The sequence below is a fragment of the Larimichthys crocea genome, chromosome XXIII (assembly GCF_000972845.2).
Source record: "Larimichthys crocea isolate SSNF chromosome XXIII, L_crocea_2.0, whole genome shotgun sequence".
Classification (NCBI taxonomy): domain Eukaryota; kingdom Metazoa; phylum Chordata; class Actinopteri; family Sciaenidae; genus Larimichthys; species Larimichthys crocea.
Window position 1 is genome coordinate 7880325 of NC_040033.1, and position 23063 is coordinate 7903387.

Here is a 23063-nt window from a genome sequence, read left to right on the forward strand (position 1 = left end):
AATTTTTGTGCAGCAGCACAGTGTCTCTCTCTCTGGCACCATGAGCCACTATGGTTACAGGGACGCTCTGAAAGTTTCTCATGATTCTCAGTCACAAGTATTTGGTTACTGTGATGAGAAAAAATGATTAATTTAGCCTGATTGTACCTCAATGCTCTCTCTTTTATTTCTCGTCTGTCTTTCTAATTTAATAAAAACTTTGTTTTCTGGATAAAATTATCAGCTACTTGCCAACACTAAAAGAAAATAACGGCCAAATTCTACAGGGCACAGATGTGACGTGCTGTGTGTGCGCTGCAGCCATCGTCGTTTCCCATTCTCGTCGATGTTTCAAACCCCACCATTCTCTGCTCGGTCCCACCCAGAATTATTAGAGATGCAGTTATTCTATTTTTGACGGAAGCTGCGAGCAACCCACGTCAATCAGCACAGAGCAGCTCGAGCTGACGTGATGTCAGACACACAAAAGGCATACAGAATCCAGTTGCTTTTTTAAAAAAAATAAACAGTGTGCAAAATTCTGATAGTAAAAAAGGAGAGCCAAAAGGGAAATAATTTAACTATATAGCCTATTTATATATTTAGAAGCACATAAAAAAAGAAAAAATGATCAAATCTGAGCAAGTTAACAAAGTCTGGTGTTCAAAACGCTTCTGAAACGCTCCTGGTGGGGTTTGAAGTTACGTGGAGAACGTATGTTAATTAATTGTATGTATTTTTTGTGTGTTCACTGTTATTAGCAGTAGGAGTGTTTTGGGAGCCCAAAACAAAATCTTCTTTAGGGCCACCAAAAGCCTAGGGCCGGCCGTGTGATTACAAGTTTTATAAAAGCAGTCAGATGGGGATGCTTGTTTCCTGCTTCTCCTCTGCCAGTAAAAAACAGTTCTGAGGGAACATCAGGAAACTGAGGAAACCAAATTTAACTACGCATGTGACAGGATATCCATTACAGTGATCAAGGGAGGAGAGCAACATGTCTCTGTGTCATGTGGCCTTATTTGACACATTAGTGCACACAAGATCCAACATTGTTATTCACTTTTTATTGCGAATGTTTCCTTCGGTGTCTCCTGCATGTCTGCATGAAAATATTGGACTGCAATATTACTCTGTCAGTAATCAGCCATTCGAATCTCCCCTAATATGGCTGGCCGCCGCCCATCACCTAATGTTGAAAATGAGGCAGCGTTCTCCATGGCAACCACAGCTCTCGGAGGCTGTCGCAGCTAATCCTTTAGGAGCTTACTCAACTCTCGTAAGAGGGTTTTACCAGCAGCACCAATGCCCAAGAATTTCCCCCAAACAAACACTGGATCTTATGTTTATCCATCCGGAGGAGGCAAACAAACCTAGTTACAGCAGCTGAGAGGAGCAGAGGGGAGAGAACGATAGGCCTGGTTCATCCGGTAAGCTTTTATTTTATCTCAGGTATTGCTGCAGCTTTTGTCCTATTATTGCTCAGTCGGTTTGACCTGCCGGGTGAACAGCGTGGGAGGATATTGGAAAGTGTTGCGAGAAGGCTTGGCATGTTTTGCACTGTATGTTTGATCTTTGATGACTCAGGGATCATACAGAATAAGAAAGTCTTTGATTTGAACATCCCCAGTGCTTTATGCAGCTCTGGTGCTGCACATACTCGTACCAGCTCCTGTCTTGCTCTTGAACAATTGATGCTGTTAAAAAAGGAAACTGCTTCAGTGTTCAGACCATTATGAAAACGCACACTTTTTAAAACATTATAAGTTGTTACAAGCTGAGGAGGTGCAGCATTTCCAGCTGGAGAACTACTTAAATGTGGATCTCAGCTGCTGCTTGGCGTTAATTATAGCTTGTCCATAGTTTTCCTCAATACTAATTATTTTCTCTCCCGTCTCCCCCTTCATGCCCCCTTCTCCCTGCCCCTGTGCTCTCTCACTTGCCTGCACTAATCCTTTTGTTGTGCACTGAGAGGCCCAGGCTTTGGCTGACCATTCAGCACTGTAAGGGCTGGTTCATCTGAGGGGTACCCACCGAGCCCTCCTGTCCTCCACCAGATCAGGCGTACCTATTATTAACACCTCCCACAGCCCTGCTTCTCTTCAAGCTTTCTGTTCTCCTCGTTCAAACTTCTTTCTAAATCTGTTTGCGTTTTCTCTCCATCGTCTTCTTGTTGTTGTCGCAAGCCCTAAGCCAATCCTTGGAGCTTGAGGGAGTTGGACGGACTTGGTGGGAACATGCACTTCAGGAGCAGTGCTTCCACTTTGCTGCTGCTGCTGCTGTCTCTTTGTCTGCTGGGGAGGGTGCTAGAGGTGAAAGGGCAGGAGCGGGAGTACCTGCAGGAGGCTCTCAGGGCCTTGGATCTGCCCTTGGGTACCAACGAGCCACAGCTACAGAAGAACCACACCGGTATCCTGATCACCAAGCTCCTCCGGGCGGTGCACTGTGCAGAGAGGACTGGCACCTCTCAGGACGTCTGTGACAAGGTAAGGCCTATAAACTATAAACTTAGCAACTTCTACATCCATATTCTAAGCACATATTATGTATTCATCCTTCATTCCTGTCTGCTTATTCAAAGAAATGTACTTGTTATGGCTGGAATGTGAGTGAATGTAGAGGCTTAAGTTCTTGACCTCTATAGGGCACTCATGCTGAGTGGCTTTAGACATCCCTCAGTTTGACATAATAAACTCCAAAGAGTGGAGTTAGAGGTGCTTCACATGTTTGTGCAGGCAGGCTGACAAAAGGATTAGGTGCACGTCAAGGCTTGAGAGTGAAATTTAAAAATGGAGAGAGCAGCTTTCCACTTTTTCTTATTGTTTGTGGTCTCTGACAAGAAATATTGCTTCACTCACTCTCCTAAGCTTTTAAAGTTTTGTGTGTGGATCTAATTGGGCTTGCATTTTACTCACCGAAACACAAAGAGCACAAGACTTGCTGTTTAAAAAAAAAAACTACACTGATGAGAGTAGAGAGATCAATCAAATGTGTACCAAACAGATTTATGGTTTAGTCTTTGCTATTGTGTATTTTGTGTCTGTGGTTCTTGCTTTCACTTGTTGTCGGTTCCTCAGTTCTGTATCTGTTATCTGGTCCAGTATCTGTTCCCCAGTCCAGTATCTGATCCCTAGTTCTGTATCTGATTCCCAGTTCTATGTGTAAGATTAGAGTTTGAGAGATTGCACCACAATGCCTGCACCAAAATGTCAAAAGTTTGCTGCATTGCCAAGTGGAGTGGAGAAGTGTGCCCGTAGCTATGCTGCATTTAAAACATTTAAAGGGATGAGAGATTGGGGTTAAACCAATGCAGGTTGGAAGGAGGAAGTAAATAGTTAAATTGGACTAATCTTTATCTTGTTTACTGTACATGTAATGCCATTAATAGTTTGGTGGCTCCACAATGCTGGATCAATCTTTGTACCAAGATATCCCACCTAAGTTTAGACCATTCTGGTTTACGAACTGACAGAATAGGTAAGAGGGCATGATGTCTGACATCTTGGTTAGTTTCAACTGTCCTTCAAGGTAGTTGTTTTCTGTTAACTGCTGAAAGTACATACAAATCAGATGTATAAAAAGTGTTCCAAGTGAATGAGGTGTCCCTAAAATGGTTCTCCTTTTCTTGCAGTGCCTGACACCCGATGTAGCTTTCTCTGTGCTAGAACATGATGGGAAGGCTTACCTCACTGAGGGCGACTACCAGCGGATCTCCACTGTTCTGCTCTACTACATAATTAACTTGCAAGATCTGTGTGTGTCAAATGCTGCCTCTCCTTCCTCCCTGTCTTCGTCCTCCTCCTCGTTTGGGAACTATCAGTTCTATCTTTTGGCCCTCACCAATCTACACCCAGCTGAGGACAACAGTGTCCTATCATCCGGTGAAACAGAAAGCATTCTGCAGCTCATCAACCAGCATTACGAACCCTCTACTCAAGATCCTTCATCTGTTTTGCAAGTAAGGACTTTTATCTTAAAGATATGTCCTGTCTTGACAGTTGCACATCAACATCTGATCATTTCATCTCTGATCCAACAGTGTATTGATGCGGCTAGCGTCTTTGAAGATGCTAACATGCAAGAGACTCCAGGTGCTGACGTGTCTTCTGTGCCCAAACTGGCCGCAGCCATCATCAGCCATATCCTGCAGGGCCGCTGTTTCAGACGGAAGAACCTACCGTCTCCTGCTTTCTTTACCGACTATATCTTTCAATCCCTGAACTGCACAAGTAATCTGCAGATAATGGGTAAGTTTAAGAGCACAGCTGGCTTATTAAGCACATTTAAACAGACTGGCATTTGCTTTTATTTAAAGTATTGATGATGTGGCAGCTTTAACTATCAACTATCAATATCTTCTTTATTGGCAGAAATGGAATATAATATACTAAATCTGTCACAGAGTCCTTCAAGTTAGTTCTCATTTGAAGGTGTTTCTTCTTTCTGTCACTTAATACAAGGAATGAGTCATCGTGCATGAAAGAGCAACCAACGCTCCTGAAAGATATTCATTAGTCTGGGTTTTTAAAAGAGAGATGTGTGTCAGATGCTTTTTCAGGCTGCTATAAATAAAATCCAGTCATCTTTTCAAAAAAGTCAGATTCATTATTAAACACAGGCTCTCTCCAAGTTAAATCCAAAATCTCAATGCAGTATTGAACTAGCACTGTCAAGTCAGACAGATTCATTTGTTGTACGTTTGTGATGTCTTTGCTCAGACCTAGAAGAGTTGCTCCATCAGCTGGGCGTAGGACAGGAAAGAGTGACACATCCTGACAACAGGAAGAGGCGGAGCACAACAAAGAGTTCACAAAAAAGGTCTGGAGGTTTGCTGGATGGTTGCAACCATGAAACTGCAGGAATAAGCAGAGACTGGGCACAGGTGAGACTCAGGCAAATGTTTGACTAGAAGCACACAAATGCTGCTGTGAACTAGACACTTAAAGGCTTGATTTAAAGAGCCTCCCACTCACCCACTATTTTGTCTTTTCCTTTGAATCTAATCAGGTATGTTTTTCAGCCAATCAGCTGGTGGATATTTTTGCTCTGAATCCTCATTTGCCAATTTCCAAGGAGCACTTCACACAAATTTGCCCGGCCATCATTCAGCAGTTGCTAGGCAATGCCTGCAAGTCTGCAGAGCAAAAAAGAAGAGGATCTCTGCCCACTGCTCTCGAGAGTAAGACATTTCACCCTCTACAGCCCACAGCCACTAATAAATACAATTAGCTATTGATTTGTGACTTTGGTTTTACTAAATTGAGGAGGAACATTCCTGTTAAAGGTTCATCATTTAACTACTAAATAAGAAAAGAGCATAGCGATTAGGCTTTACTTTAATTCTGGGAAAGCCACATGCTAGTGCAAGAAACACATTTTGATTATGAGGTCATGTTCTTCATTGGTTTGTTTGCACAATTTAGATATTAAAAAACAAACAAAAATTAAATGTAGAAGCACAGAATCATCCTCAATAAGAACTCCAGATGCCATTTTTTGATTTATACAGTAATCTTAATATCTGGATCATCTAAAATGTTGGATAGGCTGGAACATTGTATTAATACTACCTATAATCATTTGGGTTATTTATTCTTATCTGCTGTTGCTCTTAATGTGTGTAATGAAATTAGATATCTCAGCCATTATATAGTAGATGATCTATGAGATGATAAAGACATCCACAGAGAGTGCCCATCTGTGGCGTTCCTACACTAAAAATAACATGCAGAGGCTCAACGTGGCCGATAATGACGGTATGAGAATGCTCCTTAAACTTCCACGATGGTGTAGTGCCAGCCAAATGTTTGTTGTCATCAATAGGAAATCTGATGTACAGATATAGGTGCAGGCTGTCTGCTTCACAAAATTGCGTTATTGTGACCAACCCTGAGCTGAGTTTGTTCATCCAGATTGTAGAGCCATTGGTGCTCACGTTTGTATGTGGATACAGTTACCTGATTTCTGTCGTTTCTGCATATGTGTTGTTGATGGACCCTTTTGTCTTTTGAGTGTCCTTAATAAAGTTATAACATAAAAGATAACGTGTCTAAAATCTGCCCTTGCTGCAGAGTATGGCTACAGCACGGCTGCTGTCCTGCTCATCACGGTGGGCTCCATGTTTGGCATCTGCCTGATCTTCTTCAACTCCTGCCAGGAAACCTACACCCTCATCCTGCAGCTGTTTGTGGGCCTGGCAGTGGGAACCCTCTCAGGAGATGCACTCCTGCACCTCATACCACAGGTATAGGACACAGAGCCACTGCACCATCCTCTGTAACTGTGAGTCAAGCGCCATACATGTATAAAGATACTCTGTGTTGATTGTGGAGCAAACGTCTAATTGTTTGTCTCCTTTGGAGATCCTCGGCCTCCATGATGCCACTCACAGTCATGATGACGAACACGATACAGAAGGGAAGGACTATCTGTGGAGGATTCTGGGCATGATCGCAGGGATCTACGGCTTTTTCCTCATTGAAAGAATCTTTTCCTTTTTGGTTCCTTCTCATGGCCATGTAAGAGTTTAGTTTTTTGTAGCCTTTATCATTTTAACGAGATCCTATAGCAAAATACTGAAACCGTAGTGTCACGGGGAAGTGCTGAAGTTGGAGCTGATTTTCTTTATCTAGCCAGAGATTAAACTTCTGGAGTTTTCCATGAACAAGCAAGTTTGAGCCAAGTCTAAACTTTTGCACAACAGCTGTCTCATGACTTTCTTTTGTCTGCAGGGTCATTCAAGTGACCTTCCCCTAGAACTCAACTGCAATGGTCAGTCACAGAGGGGCAAGTCCATCTCCACCATACAGCTGGTGAGTCTCATCACTTCCCAGAATGAACTGTTGTGTTTTTTTTTTAGTGTTCTTGGCAGGAAAACCTGATTCCCTTCATCATCTCTGTTATTTACTTGACAGGGGAGACCATGACAAGGCAGTTTCTGGAACTTAAAGGTCCAGTGTGTCAGACATATAACTGTGTTTTCATTAATTGTCTGAAAATAAAAATATTTATGTTTTTGTTACCTTAGAATGACACTTTTATATCCGCTTCCACAGAGTTAGACATGTTGAACTACAATGTAAGCCCAGAAGTAAACACTGGCTCTAAATTGGGACTTTCTCATTTGTCACACTGCCACTGTGTTCTTCTCTATGCTTGGAAACTCAGCGAGCTGAGGTGGTTGCAGTTCTCATCTACACCGCTAGATGCCACAGTTCCACATATCAAGTGCCTAGCATATAAATATATACCTAAGTTAGGTTGTTGTGAGCCATGTTCTGCGCAGCTATTTATTAGCTATTGCTACAATAAATGTACTAAACATCAGCAACACATTAATTCATAATCCTATTTGTGTTTATTTTCATTTGTTCTAAGTTTACTACACTCTTTAAAATCAAGAAGCAGCTGTGGTAGCAGCGAAGTTAACACATTGGTTGAATATTGTGTTTACTGTGCTGCACCACTGTGGAGTTATTAAATCCAATATGGGTTAATCTCCCACACAACTCCTCCACCCGAGAATCAAGACAGCACTTGATATAAAGAGTGGAGTTCTGCTAGAGGGCACTGTTGAAAGGAGACCAACCAGTCAATTACAGCCGGATTTTGGACATCATACAACAGATGTGACAATGGCAAAAATCAAACAAATCATCTAGAAAAATCTCTGAGCATGCACACCGTGGATCAAGATTAGTATGAATCCATTAAATCCATGTTCACATTAAAATTTTTTAAAAAAGCCTACTGAAATTCATTTAAATCAATTTTCCTGCTCTTATATAACAGGCGATGAAGAGTGGTGTGGGAAGGAGTGAAGGAACATGGCATGTAGGATGTTGGAGAATGAGAAGTATTGAATCATTCAGAAAGCACTTCATGTTTGTTTTGAATCATGTACAGCTGAATACATACTGTACTTTTTAGGTCACTCGCGTGGAAAGACTGCAGACTGGGACCTATTTTGTAAACACTCTTGTTACATAAAAAAATAATGTTTTGGTCCTTTCATTTTAGGTAAAGAAAGTTCTTAAATCTGTGCTGAATAATCGTCTGTATCCTTCAGGGACCCGTGGATGACTTGGACTGTACAGAAGTAACACCTGAACTTGTAGACACAAGGAGGCCTTCACATCAGAGTAAGCTCTTTCAGTACGAGCTGCACAACACTGTCGAATGTGATGTACTTTGTAATTAGTCGCCTGGCATGGCAGATTAATTGTCATGGTCTGAGGATGAACTGGAACGACACAGGCTCCCTTTGTGTTCCCAGGACAAGGGGTTCCCCTGCTGGCTGTGATGGTAATCGTGGGAGACAGCCTTCATAACTTTGCCGATGGCCTGGTTGTTGGGGCGGCCTTCTCTTCTTCGGCTGAGACTGGCATGGCCACCACCGTTGCTATCCTGTGCCACGAGATCCCGCACGAGATGGGTGAGAGGACATGGTGCTTACTTTAGGAATGCTTTTGTTGTTTTTTTTGGCTGAGGCCAGGAAACACTCTGCTTGACTTATGACTTATCTTTTCTGCTTTTTGTCTCAAAGGGGACTTTGCTGTGTTGCTCAGCTCCGGACTCTCAGTGAAGACTGCTGTGCTAATGAACTTTCTGAGCGCTCTGACGGCCTTCATGGGACTCTATATCGGACTGTTTGTTTCCTCAGAGATGGAAGTGCAGCAGTGGATCTTTGCTGTTACTGCCGGGATTTTCCTCTATTTGTCATTAGTTGAAATGGTAAGAGAGCCCTATTAAATGTAAAGGATTAGTGTCAACAAATTCCACAAAAAGACCAGAACCAACCAAACCATCCTGATATAATTTTTCCTCTGTGCCGTATGACATTCAAAGACACACCAGTAAACCATGCCGTTGCACTGGCTACCATGTTCCTTCGTTATGACCATGAGAACTGAGTTGATTTTGAGTCTGTCTTACTGTACATACAACCTCCATCAGTGATTTCCAACGAGGTGTATTTGTATCGCTGCAGGTTCCAGGGGTACAAGATTGATTCCCCGGGACATATTTCCCTTAGTGGGAAACGTGAGCCAGTTATTCTGGAGGGCAAAATAATGTTCCAACCAAGCAGCAACCTCCATGGCTGTAAAGTGCCAAAAACTGCAGTTCCTCAAATGTCCACTTGAGGCTGGCTCCAGAATGAGTCAATCTCTACAAGTCCCCATGTTAAAATGTCCAACTTCACCGCAGAAATAAACATGTTTACAGCCTGATACAAAAAACAGCTTTGGTCTCTATAGCTAATTTCCCAGTTTTAGTGATCAGCCATGTTTTTGTATATGTACAACCAACATTTGGAGTGACAGTAATGGACATTTAAACACTCTTGGCTTTTGTTAAATTTCCGACGCAGAGTTTATTTAGCCAAAGTGATGAATAGTTGTTGTTGCCCTAACAGACAAGAAGACAAGTCTGGGTTAACCATGTTGAATTTTGGCCACAGAGTGTGCTGACCCAGCAGCAAGTGCACCACAAATCACATTGTGCCTGAAAGGGCCAGTATGCTTCTACAGAATCCACATCCGATAAACAAAGCCCAAAGAGGAGGAGATTTGTAGATTTGTGCCACTAGCGCCATGGACAATGTTGAAAAGTTGTTGAGTACTGAGAGATGGACTGCCAAATTGTTGGTTTTGGTCTTTTTCATGATTTTTTTTGTGCAAAACTACAGAATAACCAAACATTTCCATCAAAACTATTCATAATTGACTTCTTTCCTTTTTTTCAGCTTCCAGAGATGAATCGTGTGAAGACAGACAGACCGTGTCTCATGTTTTTCCTGCAGAACCTCGGTCTGTTGATGGGCTGGGCCTGTCTCCTGCTCCTCGCACTCTATGAACATGAACTCAGACTCTAAATGCAGTGTATCTCTTCACATGAGGTCGATCCAGAACAAAGGTTGACTTGTTTTATAGTGCTTTTTTTTGTTGCTTTTTTAAATTTCGTTGACGTCTTTATCATCTGCTGCTCTTTACAAGTGTTAGTGTGTGCAACCAGGATGATGTTTAACATCATTATTGGTATTTATGATGTTGTAGTCTCCACACTGGATGGTAAATGTACTTTAGCTGTATTCACTTTTTTTTTAATATTTTATGATTTATTTTTGTATGTTAGGCATCATGGGTGACTTAAACTCTAATGACTTTATATGGCAGTATTAAGTACAATTGTGCATATCTACTGTTCTGTGAAATATTTACGTGGCCTCCAATACTCGGGTCATTTGATTTTGAAGTCATTTCTCACCAGCAAAATATAAAGTATTGTAAATCTACTTGTTTTGGTTTGTATCTATTTTTTGTCAGCAACAGCTTACTAGTCCATCAGCAAGAAGCCCAGCTCGGCGTCAGTCTTTCAGCCTTTTATTTTACAAAGTTCTTGCCAACAACTAAAAGTCAGTCCCAGATTTACTCTTGTCTAGCGGCTTCTCACTCGATCACTCTCTCCTTTTCTCTTCTTACCTTCCTCGGTCAACGTCCCCTTTAGTCTTTTCCCCTCTGTCACAGTGTCCATAGATGCTGCTGAGCCCAGTTACATTGTTCGCTTGCCAAGCTCTGGTTCTGGCACAACACCAGCTTCACTCCCAGTCCAAGACTAAAAACCTCCTCTTCCCGGTGATCCAAAACACCTGTAGTACAAACACTAACACTTTCCCAGTGCTCTGAGCTCACTCTCCAGGCAGCCCGACTAACAAACTGAGCTAACATTAGCTAATAGCAGCTACAGTTTGCAGCAGTTGACTTCACTGTCCATCAGGAAACTCTGTAAATCACAGAGCGTTGAGGCAGAGCAACAAGATTTCCAGATTTTTCAGTCCCTCTTTAGTCCATCTTTGATCAGACCATCTCTATAACACGCTTTTTATTTCAAGGAAATTTACATTTTCCCTATTATAGTCACTAAGTGCACCGTATAAACACACAAAACCTGAATGGCTTAATGAGAAATCCTTATATTCGGTGCAAAGACAGAACAAATACCTCTTTGTTAGGCATAAGCTGCTCTAAAACACATTTCCAAGCCCTGTTTGGAGAAACGTTGCTCTCTTTCAGCGTCTCATCTCAGAGGTATTGTTCTGTTGTTTTTGAGGCCTCTCTATGATCCAATGTGAGGGCACTTCCACCCACCTGAGCTACTTGTTCTCTTCATCCACCAACCTAAATGACTAATGCTCGTTGTACAAGACAGAAACTCCAGAGCGATCCGGCCCACACATCGCACAACACACTCCAGCCAGAGTGGGCCTGCAAAAGGAGGTGGAGGAAGAGGAGAATATGATGAGTACAATGAGATAAATGAAACACTGTAAATCAACTTATTTGTACATAAAAATTGGATTTGTGATAATGAAAGAATGAGTGGGCTTAAAAGATTTTTTAATCAGCTTGCTGTGATTAAATTCCGGTGCTCTCGGCATCTACATACTTCTGTATGATTTGAACAAACAGCTCTCGAGTTCATGCCTTGTTTGTGTTTGGGGATTAGTTGCATGGTGATTATGTAAATTTGATTGCACGCTCACTAACGAAGTGCAAAGTCAGTCATATTGACAGTGTCATGAGATTATTTGGCTATCACGTCAGAAAAAAGCTGACACCATTTATTGTGACTTCCCGAGTAATGTTTAAACAATAGCGGGAAGTCCATCGCATTTTCTCTTATTCTAGCATTTTTGCTGTTTTTTTGGAAATGCCAACCCCTTCGACATTTCCGGGACAATTTGAGGCCTACTGGTTTGTGTGTATATCTGCTCTTTCTATCTGCTCTCACCAAAGAGGCATTTTTTTGGCATGTGTGCTTCTTTTCAAGGCAACTGCTGCCAGGATGGAGGAAGGAAGGGCTCTTTATCTGGGCCATGCTGGTGTGAACACTGAGTATCCTCACTTGCTCATCAGAGACCTGTCAGAAGAAGAGTTCAGCTCCGGGGTCACCGGGGCAGCAGAACACATAGTAACAATGTGGAAAGCTAATAGAGAGAGACAAAACAGGAAATATAAAAGTGTTTTGCCTTTGATATAAAAGGATTTGACTGAAAATAATCCATTGCACCTGTTATTGTTATCACACAAAACCACACGGGATCAACTTATAAGAACTGTAGTGTGACATTCACAATCTCAGGTCCTAAAATATACAGTATATTCTGTGGAAAGAAGTGTTAGTTAACTTAAGTTCTTTATTATCACTACTACTCTACTCTGCTGCCCAGCTGGGCAGGCTTGTGTCATTAAAGCAACATTGTGTAGAAACTGGTATTTCTGCGATTTATTTGTACAGCCCAGCTCGGCTTTTAGCCTTTTATTTCAAGAAGCTCTCCAAACCACCAAATCTGTGAAAGTCGGTCACAGATTTGGTGGTTTCTTGCACGGTCACTCTCCTTTTCTCTCCATCAACGTCCCCTTCTGTCTTTATGTTCATAAAGACTGCTAAGCCTGCTTCCCTTGCTTGTCTTGACTTTTAGTCTGTTTTTTAAAAATGTCCTCCAAGTCAAGATGACATCATTGGATAGCAAGTGTTTTCACAGATTGAGTAGTAAAACTGACTTTGATGTGTGAAAATAGCAGAGTAGCCCTTTAAAATGCAAAAGCACATGAACCCAGTAGAGGGCAATGATGGACAACAAAAGTGGTCTGAGGAAGGGGCTCACTTCAGCTGCAGTATATGTTTTGAATGGTCTCATATCAGTGGATGAACTGCTGTGTACAGTAAATGTAGTACCTTTGCTTCACCTCTGTGTTGAACTCACTTGAGCAACAGGTAAAAACAACTACAGGGAAATATTATTTCTTAGCTTAATCAACTTAAATCTTGAGCTGAAACAATGTCAATGAATCAGATAGTTAGTTGATTGACAGAAAATAGCAAATATTTTCCGGTTGCAGCTCCCTAAATGTGAAGATTTGCTGCTTTTCTCTGTTTTAAATCATTGTAAATTGAATATTTTTGACTGCTGGTCATACAAAACAAGACTTTTGATAGCCTACACAATTAATCAATTAATAGTAAAGCTATCCAGATTGATCAATAACAATTGTAGGTAGTTGCAGTGCTACTTTAACTTTACTCATACTGTAAATGACCAAGTTTGCATGTAGCCAAATGGGATATAGTCTCTAAAACAAAAACACGACACTGTATGACTGCCATAGTGTCTGTTCTGCAACCAACCTGACCTGCTCACCTGGTCTCTCAGACGTTTAGGTGCAGAATATCTAGTAAGACCCATTTGATTGTTACCCTTTACTTGATATATTTTTTTATATTCTTTTGCCTTCTTGTTGTCAACTTTAAGTTTTCCTTTTCACCCAGAAAGGACAAACTTGACTTTAGTGTCATTTAAGTTCAAAGTCAGTCACAGATAACAATGATTTACAGCCTCACTCTGAGCCTTAAATGACAAAAAAAAAATAAAAAAAAATCAATTGGGTTCATTTCACAATTCAGACCTCCATCAATCTCTCAATTTGAGGCCATGGTTTTTAAAAATGTGTACATATTTTTTCGCTTTGCAAACACTTGAACGACTCTTTGTATTTAGCTTTTGTAGCGGTTGTTAGAGTGGCAGAAGAGAAAAGCCCAAAGTTCAGTTATTTGATTAGGTAATGCAGGTCTTTGACTTCACAGTGAAATATATAAATGTAAAAAAAGCAGATACTGATTTTATTGTGCTTTCATTTCGTGGACCTCATACCACACTGCTTCAATAAAAGTCCTTCATTTGAAATGTTACACAAGTAAAAGTATATGTAAGTGTAATTAGGAAAATGTACATTAAAAGTAAAAGAAACTGTAGTTGGTTGGTTGATTTTTAACTATTTTCCAAACGACTTCAAATAATGATTATTATAATTATAGATTAATCTGTTGATTTTTTTCTTAGTTGTTTATTTGGTTTGTAAACATTCTGAAAAATAAGATAATATAGACGTTTTTGATGAAATTCAGTGTTCATTTAACAATGCAGATCTCAATCAATCTCTCAGTTTGTGTTAAACGATTATATTTAATATTAACCAATACCACAGCTTCAAGTAAATGTACAAGATGTATTTAAAGACATGTAAATGAATAAAAAATAAACTAAAATTCTCAGCAGTAGTACCACTACTACTAAAAGTAACAAGTCCTCATATTTATGAAGCTGGAACCATTTTTACATGAAAAAATAGTTTTTGGTCAGTCAAATAACTGATTCATCAACTAATTATTTCAGCTGTACTTCCTGCTGGGTGGTTTAATTGAAAACAAAATATCATCTTTATGTTTTGTATGCAATGTAGTGGAATTAAAAGAATAGACTTGTACTTGTAATTTGACTTGCGCTTGAAGTACTAGTATTTAAGTGAATGTACTCAGTTACATTGCATTAGCACTGCAACTTAGAAAGATGTGTACATTTTGTTGTGTTTATTCGTCTTCATGCTTTGACACTGTGGGCAGGCAGAGGTGGTTGTGTTGGATGAGAGTGCATGCAGCAGGAGAGCTCTCAGCCAGTGTGGGTAGGAGGAGAGTCACTGATGAGGAGTCTCAGTGATGCTGAAGGCTTTAATATCCGAGAATTCAAACCATCATCATCATCATCTGAAGTGAAGGGAAAACTGCTCCACAAACCTCTTCCGCTCAGGCTCCTCCTTTAACTCTCCTGTCTGAAACTTGAAGACTGGCGGTGCCAGCTCCACAGCAGCAGCAGCAGCCTCGTTTCTTTCCAACGTGAAGCCGGTAAATAAAATAAAATGTGCTTTTATCTTGGACACAGCTGGAGCATCTGTCCGAACAGAGACGATTTACTGAGTATCCGCTTTCATCAAGTGGTGTAATGGTCATCAATAACACTCCAAAAACAAGCGCAGCAACACCTCTGGACAGACACATGGACTCGCTGGAACATCCCATGTTACAAGTAAGTTAATTACTTTTAAATAATTTCGATATTTTTTATATTTAAAAAGCTGTTACAGGTCACCAAACTTAGCATGCTAAACAAACATTAGCTCACCTGTACTGAACCTGTCCGCTTCCACGCGCCGCTTAGAGGCTACTGATTACGTAACAGTGCCTCGCGCGTGTCCGTTATTTTGAATTTTAACGGTTAATTTTAAAAAAAAATGTCGTTGCCTGTTTATATTTGAATGTTGAGTTAAAACATGGTGACTCGACAATTTCTGTCCTGTTTACCACATTGTAATGTTTTAAATCCTTAGTCTACTACAGTACTCATATTAAAACTGAAACTTTAAAGGTAAGTTTGATTATTTGACGATTTTCTAGACTGGAACCATTTTAGTCCATGTATTTGCATCCAGTACTGAAGTAAAAAAAATAGTGATATCACCATGTATAAATACACCATTAGAAGTAAAAGTCCTTCATTCAAATTTGTACTCACATATCAGTAATATATACCTGAGGTATAAAAAAGTACTCATTATGTAGACTTCACCGCTTTATACAGTATATCGCTTTATATTGGATCACTGTTGTGGTTAGTAGAAGTAAGCTAATTTATTTAATTAAAGTCCTATATTTCCCACTGAATTTGAATTACAAACTAGCATAATATATCAGTAAAGTACTTCAAAGCGGTACTTGAGTAGAAATGTACTTAGTTACTTCCATCACTGCCTGTGCCACTGTTTCATTATGATATTGTTGATGTGAGGTTTCTCACCTGTAAACAGCTCTTCATTGTTGTGGCTGGTCAAAGCTAAATTTTAACAATTTTATTTATTACTGGGCAGTTTAAATTAGATCAATATGTCAATATTGAATTGACATTGACATTTTGAATGACAACTCATAGTTTTTAAAGTAACTATTGATGTCAGATAAATGTAGTGGTGTAAAAAGTAATATTTCCCTCTTCATTTTTCTGATACTTCGGATCAGAAAAATGTACTATAAAAAGTGCTTATTATGTAGACTTCTCCTTTATTACGATACATTGGATCATTGATGCAATGTATTGACATGTAAACAGCTCTTTATTCTTGTGGTTGTCTAAATAAAGCTAATTTAACAATTTTATATTGTGTTGGGTAGTTTAAATTATAGTAATACATCAAATTTCAATAACTGATTAGATTTTTTGAATGAAAAATCATATTAAAGTAGCTATACACCGAACAACCATAACATTATGACCACGACAGGTGAAGTGAATAACACTGATTATCTTGTTATCGTGGGCCTCTCAGTGGGTGGAATATATCAGGCAGCAAGTGAACATTTTGTCCTCAAAGTTGATGTTAGAGGCAGGACAAATGGACAGGCGATCGCTAGACGTCTGGGCCAGATAATCTCCAAAACTGCAGCTCTTGTTGGATGTTCCCGGTCTGCAGTGGTCAGTATCATCCAAAGTTCATTGGTGCACGTGGGGAGTGACGGCTGGCCCGTGTGGTCCAATCCAACAGACGAGCTACTGTAGCTCAAATTGCTGGTTAAAGTTGGTGCATAAAATACCAATAAAGTACTTCAAAATGGTACACAAGGTATACGTGATTCCTCTCATGCATCAAACTGTATTTCTGTTTTGCTTATTGGGGTTAATTAAACCTCATCCTGACTCCAGACTCCCTCTTGGCAGCTCCAAATGTTCTTCATGACCGGCTCCTAAGAAACAGTTAGAATAGCTTTCTCTTTTTATATGCATGATTAACATGTCCCGGGGGAACGGGCTGGAATAAAAGGCAGATTTTAAATGAATTTCTGTTTTTCAGTTGCTACTGGCAACACATGCTGCACAAGCACTTTAGCTGAGTGCATTACTTTTCCAGCCCCTCACTATATCAAGTTGCAAATTCGAGACCACCCACATAATTACCGTCGTTTTTTATAACACTTGTCATAATATTAGACGTCAAATAAAACATTGGACGCTGTGCTAATTGAACCAGCAGTCAGGCTCTAAAAAGGATGTTTTTCAAATGTATGTTTAAACGATACTCTCATTCCAATATACTAAAGAGCTTCTTAATGTGATTTCAAGGAAACTGTGTCTGCGAAAACACACTAATTCTTAGTCCATTATTTGAATTTTACATGACTGAAAAATAATACGTATCTATTAACTAAATAGTTTAGGGGAGTAGCCACATATTATTTTCATTATCGATTGATCTACAGACAATTTTTTCAACAAAACCATTAACTGTTTGGTCTACAAGATGCCATCAAAGTCATCAATTATGTTGTCTTGGTCTTGGTCTCGTCTCTAAATATTTCTACTTGGTGTTCTCTCGGTATGAGACAAACAGGACTTAATTGTCTGGTTTATTTATTTATTTATTTATCATCACTGTAATTGGAGTCAAAACTTGCAATAACTTACATTTTCGATACTGATAACAGCTCTCACCCCTCTCTGCATCCCTTCACATGTAAGAAAGTAAAGATGTCCAACACAGAGAGTTCATCTGCAAAGCAGTGTCCAAAAGAGAACACACAGCAGTCTGTCAGTACTGAACACATAAATATTAGCTACATGTTACCTACCATATTACCTAAGTCAGATATATACTGTCAGGTCTTGGTCTTGACTTGGTCTCAACCCCTCAAAGTCAAAGTCTCTCTTGATACACTCTGATCTTGGTCATGCCTAGGTCCTGGTTTTGGTCTTGACAACAACACTGGTTTTGTCCAACCAGCCGTCCATAATCCAAACATATTCAATTTACTGTGATATTAAACAGAAACAGATTCTAGAGGCTGCAACTCAAAAAATCAAGAGATTTGGGCACAGAAGTGAAAATTGAAAGTTGTGTTAGGGAGAGATCTCTTGATGACAAGCATGGAACTATAAGAGCAATAAAAAATGGTTTAAATTTACATACAGGCATGCATGTATTAAAATAAGCTGGGAAAGACGAGAACCTCTTCTTTAACTATTTCATTTTTGTCTCTCTGTAGTCTCACGGCAAAGGAGCTCGAAGAAAAGGCCGATTTAAAGGTTCAGATGGCAGCACCTCCTCCGACACCACAACCAACAGCCTTGTTCGCCAGGTAAGGACAGTTCACTCTTGAAAAACACTGAAACCTCAGGGCACCTGGTAGAGTAGTGGTTAACCACAAGCAAATGGTGCCACAGACTGTGGACCATGCACTAAAGCAGTGGTTCCAAACTTTGCTTTAGTCATGTTGACTAAAATCATAATGAAATACTTCTGGGATCATTGATACACAAACATAGTAGGCTACTTAGTCATCCTCAACCTCTGTGTTTCATCTGGTCAGCTAGCTGTTTTTCTTACAGTCAGAGCATCACAATTTTTTCTGAAGAAACAACATGGCTGACAAATGCTAAAGTGTTGGTGACTCAGCAGTACCGAGAAAAAAGCTGCCGTTATTTCTCAAGAGTCCTCTTAAGTTTGTTTTGTTTAAGGACAGGACTTACAATGTGTCATTTGTGACAAAATACAAGCAGAGGTATCTCCATGGATAAAAAATGTTGGGTGCGCTCAAGTATGAAGTGAGAGGGTTTCTGCTACCTAGGGACATTTCTGTTTTTGACAAGTTACAAGGAAGATGCAAGGTGCACTATACAAGAATATCATCATCAGAGTTACTAAACTTGTTGCTTCATTAAGGAATGTAACAATTTTGCATGTAAATCCCAAACTTTAAATGCAAACTGGCATAAGAGCCCAGCCTCAGTCATCATCATCCATCAGGGGTGAGATGTGCATTGCAGTGAAAGCTCTTTGTAAACTCTGCTGGGTACAGTATGTTAAGTAGGGGCCTGTCTTGTGAGCAGCATCCTCCCAGTGGCTTGTTATAAAGCAGACCCTGCGAGGTACAAACTTCAACGTGTCTGGTCTTTGTTGAGCAGACCTGCAAGGGACAGGATGGGTCGGGTTAAGGATGGGCGCCCCTGCCTAAATGTTTCTGCCTTTTTTGGAGGAGACACACATCGCCTCGTCTTTGGCACAGGAGCAGCAGAGCGACGGGAATCTGCACGAGATCAGAGCAAGACGGCACCTCCTGGCCTGCTGCCTGATTCGTCTCAAGGCCATGGAGAACTTCTGAATGAGCTGCTATCGTGAGTGTTACAGCTCAACAGGACCTGCTTTAGTGAGAAAATGCTTGATTTTTCAGCTACCCATGGGAGCTCATGCCCATTCCCACAGTCCCGTCCCAAAATGAGGAGTTCCCCTTCCACTCTGAATCATCACAGATAAACTCAATTAAGTTGAGCATCTATCTGCAACGCAACACCACATCCTACAGAAATGAGAAAGCGAGAGTCAGTAGAGGGATGTGGGGAGAGTGGAGGAGTAATGTGTTTCAGGGTCAGTGAGGCCCTCACTTGCCGAGCAGAAATATCTTCTTTGAGATATTTGCCGCAAGAGGGCCCCAGAAATAGCAGACCTTCCAGTAACTTCTCCTCTGTTTTGATAGTAATGTAAATACTGTTTTTCATTTGTGTTACCATAACAGCAGTTTAAATCTGACCGAATTTTCTTTGCCCTCATGCTCAATCATACCACCTGCGATTATTTTCACTTTTCACACAACAATGAGGATGTAGTACTGAAATCGCTAAACTAACACCATCTTGGGGAAACTATGAAACTAGTCTTTGGTGTGGTTATCTCACTGCCTATTCATCAATCTGTCATTTGGTTTTCATCTTGTTCTCTTTTCTCTTTGTTTTAGCATTTCTCTCTTCACCGTCGGCAGTCAAAGTGGCTGTTTACTAAAGAATGTTTGCACGACTGGATTTAAGATTGAAATGATCTTTTGTATATTGTGTTTTGCTCTCTCATGTTTGACCTGTTATTTTTGTGCCTCACAGTCTTGGCTTTCTTGTAGGCGTCTTACGAACAACTAAGCCTTGTTAAGGTCACTGTGATCGATCCACAGCAGCTCGAGGCATCATAAAAATGACTTTTCACTAACTGTGTTTAAACAGCTCCTAAAGGACTGAATTACTCATGCTGCTAGAGATAGAGGCCAGAGGGCAGACAGTGAGTAGGTTGAGAGAGAAAGGATGAGAGACGTTCCCTGTGGTCATGGCCTGATGCCCGGGGGAGTATGGAGGAGGCTGGGAAGGGTGGAGGTCCAGGCCAGACCAGACCGCTCAGTCGTGGGAGTAGCGAGGTCAGCGTTGAACCGGAGCTCTGCTCTCCATTGAGAAGGAAGAAGGGCAGAACTGTCATAGATTTGTCAGCAAACTTCAACATCAGGTGGATGGTTTATTTTTATTTATGTGGAGGCGGTCTGGTTCTGCAGTGTAAGCAAAGAAATCATCTCGCTGATGGCAAACATTTAGTGATTTGTGGTGCATCATCCATCTGTCATCGTTTTGACCCTACATCATTGTTTTAGCAGTCTGCGTGGATTTCCTTTTACAATCCCAACATTTACGTCAACCCATGAGGTTTTTCTCATGAGGTAGAAAAACAGATGTTTCAGCAGTAAGCTGGAGCCAGCAGCCGTTTAGCTTAGCTTAGCATAAAGACTGGAAATGGTTGGGTTTTGGGTTTTAGCCTGGGTCTGTCCAAAGTCCAGCACCTCTGAAGCTCACTAATGAACACTTTATGTCTTGTTTAGATATGACAATTTGCAATTTTACAAACTATTTCTTGTGGACAACCAGTTAAGACTCCAGGAAGATATTGTTCTTATCCAAGAAATAGTCAAGCACCAATGACCATAAAGAATAGATGGGGTATACGGGATGCCACTAAAGGGCCATTTTGATGCTCAAAATCTGTGGCTATCTTTCGCCTCCTGGGTAATCTAAAAATAGGCAAAGATGTGGGTCATTGGTGGACCTAAGGCATTTTAACATGGGGGTTTATGGAGATTGACTCGTTCTATAGCCAGCCTCAAGTGGCCGTTTGGGGAACTGCAGTACTGCAAGGCGCTTCTGCATTGGCTTCACTTCACTGGACATTTTTAGTTGTCCAGGTCATCTTTCTTTGAGAAGAATTAAATCTGGGGTCACTGGACCCTGACAGTCATCACAACAACAGCACTAACGAACCAAGTGGAAACAATGGCTTTCTCACCAGTCAGTCAGAACTGAAGAAACCTCTTGGATGAGAGGTAAAACGTCTTTATGGATCTACAACCAAGTCCAGTTGCCCCAGATTTAACTCTTCTCATACAATGTTGAAGTAATTCTTCACACTTGAGTACACAACCAGTGTTTTCTGGTCATACTGGAGAAACTACCCAGGTGTAAATGTGAGTGGCTGTCCTTCTGTAGACTGGCATTGTGTTTACAGAGTTTGTCTTGTGCCTAATGCCTCCTGGGAAACAATCCAGCCCCTCATGACCCTGAATAATAATAAACTTTCTTTATATAGCACTTCTCTAAAAACAGAGTTAACAAAGTGCTTTACAGACAGAGAGAGACAAAGCTCAGAGCAAACAACAGGATTTAACATGACTGCTAAAAAAGCAAGACTACAAAAGTGTGGTGAATTTAGAAAAAGACACTGACACTGCAAGCATCAGTCAGGCTGTGCTTAAAAGTTGGATCTCTAATGACAAACGTTTGATCAAGTTTTTTTTATTCATAGCTTAGTCTGATGAGCCCTCTTTGAGAATGTGAGTCCTCCGGCTCTTGTAAAAAAAATGTCTTGAAATCATCTCTGTAACTGTCAGTCAACACAAAGAAAAGCATACATTTTAGGGAAGCAAACAGCCGCAACAACAGAAGAAGAACAATTGATTAAATATCAGAGCACCTGCTAAGAAAGACTTTCTGCATTCGATAACTTGACTGAGACTTTTGCTGCAGAAACAACACTACGACAATGAGGATCGTCCAGTAGTTCAAACTTTGATTTGCATATCTCGCAGAGCATTATGTCATAATTAACCTCCTGCTGCTTCCCACACTCGTTATGTTTATGTAAATGGTTGCACCAGGCTCGGTGTCGCCCGCCTCCCTCTGTCTCTTTCACCTCCATCTCTATATCTACAGCGTACCTCCCACTGCAGTAACTTTTCCACGGCACATTGTTGCAGCTCGACCCTCTGTCTGTATATTCAGGCTCGAGAAATGGATTTGGTGATGAAAGGCTGTCTGAGAGGGCGTGGTGAGGGCAGGAAACCCCTTCTCACACTCGCCCTGATTGCGGGCTTGTTTCCTTTTTAGATTTCTTTCTCTTCTTAATGGCAGTGGTGATGCAGTGAACTTATTATTGACTCTGATACTTATCAGATCTGGCAACTCTTGAGTTTTTATATAACATATACAAGTGCCATACTGTGGTGGTATAGAGAAGCTGCCTCTGGAAATCTTGGAAGGGTGACGTGTAACATAAACCCTGCAGACCTTTTCCTAAAGCAATATATGCCATGATTTTCCAATATTCTTGGAGAGCCATATGTGTTTTCTGGCATCAAACTGTAGTAATGATGAATGAGATAAAATCCTGTATATGTGGAAACCACTGTTGCCATGATGGAAGCACCAGACTGCCATCTAGTGGCACAATGAATGAATGCAGGTATTCAACTTATAAGATCATTTACAGTCCCAGAGTGACAAAGTAAAGCTGCAAAATGAGCACATTTGATAGAAAAACCACCCAGGAAGTTTCTTTTTTTATAAATATTCTTACAAATTTTTGCTTGTAAGTAACAAAAATGAGATAAAACACACATTCAGGTGGACACTTTGCATGGCTTGTTCCTCTGCCTTCACACTCGCCCCACCCTGCTGTGCTACAGCGAACGCTAAATTAATTTGGCACTGTGTTGATGTGCGCTACGCCCTAGTGGTCAAGGTCAATGCGTTGTGCTATTATTATGAATGATCAAAGTCTATCAGAAATCGTATGAGGATGGATGGATGCAGCATGCTACAGGCCTTTACTAAACCACTGATGTGAAGAAAAGTGCTGCTGATCGTTCACACATGCACACATGCTTTGAAATGAAAAAGAATGCTTCATGTAGTTGTTTTTAGGTTTGTTCATAAGTTCTGCAACTAGAACATCAATTAAACATGCAGCATGAGTTTGTAGACCTGATCGCCTGCAGTATTTTTTCATGGCGTCAGCAGCAGCTGAGCAGAGTGATGATTATTTCTCTAAGGGGGGACATGTTCTGAC

At 40.7% G+C, this 23063-nt stretch overlaps 2 protein-coding genes and 1 long non-coding RNA gene across 7 annotated transcripts in view; 2 read left to right on the forward strand and 1 right to left on the reverse strand.

Moving 5' to 3' along the window:
- The first annotated feature begins 1069 nt into the window (after positions 1-1069).
- Positions 1070-10270, forward strand: LOC104929562 (zinc transporter ZIP12). 2 transcript variants are annotated; one of them, XM_010744117.3, is made up of 13 exons: positions 1070-1406; positions 2163-2462; positions 3608-3934; positions 4016-4223; positions 4695-4858; positions 4984-5155; positions 6048-6220; positions 6339-6494; positions 6708-6788; positions 8045-8117; positions 8252-8410; positions 8522-8709; positions 9722-10270. In XM_010744117.3, the coding sequence occupies exons 2-13, from the start codon at positions 2214-2216 to the stop codon at positions 9848-9850; spliced, it is 2079 nt and encodes a 692-aa protein (XP_010742419.2). In that variant the 5' UTR covers positions 1070-1406; positions 2163-2213; the 3' UTR covers positions 9851-10270. The 2 variants fall into 2 exon arrangements, with proteins under 2 accessions (XP_010742419.2, XP_019127162.1); XM_019271617.2 differs by lacking the exons at positions 1070-1406; positions 2163-2462; positions 3608-3934; positions 4016-4223 and having other exon boundaries at positions 4723-4858; positions 6048-6258.
- A 411-nt stretch (positions 10271-10681) lies between these two features.
- Positions 10682-15229, reverse strand: LOC104929563 (uncharacterized). Of its 2 annotated transcripts, none has more exons than XR_797345.3 (4): positions 14993-15229; positions 14608-14761; positions 11767-11895; positions 10682-11240 (listed from the first exon to the last, which is right to left on the reverse strand). It is a non-coding gene; the product is annotated as an uncharacterized LOC104929563 (long non-coding RNA). The 2 variants fall into 2 exon arrangements; XR_003461572.1 differs by having other exon boundaries at positions 11767-11962.
- The window catches only part of cacnb2a (calcium channel, voltage-dependent, beta 2a), a 66614-nt gene continuing 58311 nt past the window's right edge, over positions 14761-23063 (forward strand). For 2 of the 3 annotated variants that reach the window (XM_010744122.3, XM_010744120.3), the window contains exons 1-2: positions 14761-14896; positions 17902-17994. In XM_010744122.3, the coding sequence (XP_010742424.3) occupies positions 14813-14896; positions 17902-17994 (177 nt within the window). In that variant the 5' untranslated portion in view covers positions 14761-14812. Of the gene's footprint in view, positions 14897-17901; positions 17995-19011; positions 19031-23063 lie in introns of those variants that run through there. The other variant, XM_027274268.1, reaches the window with a different exon arrangement.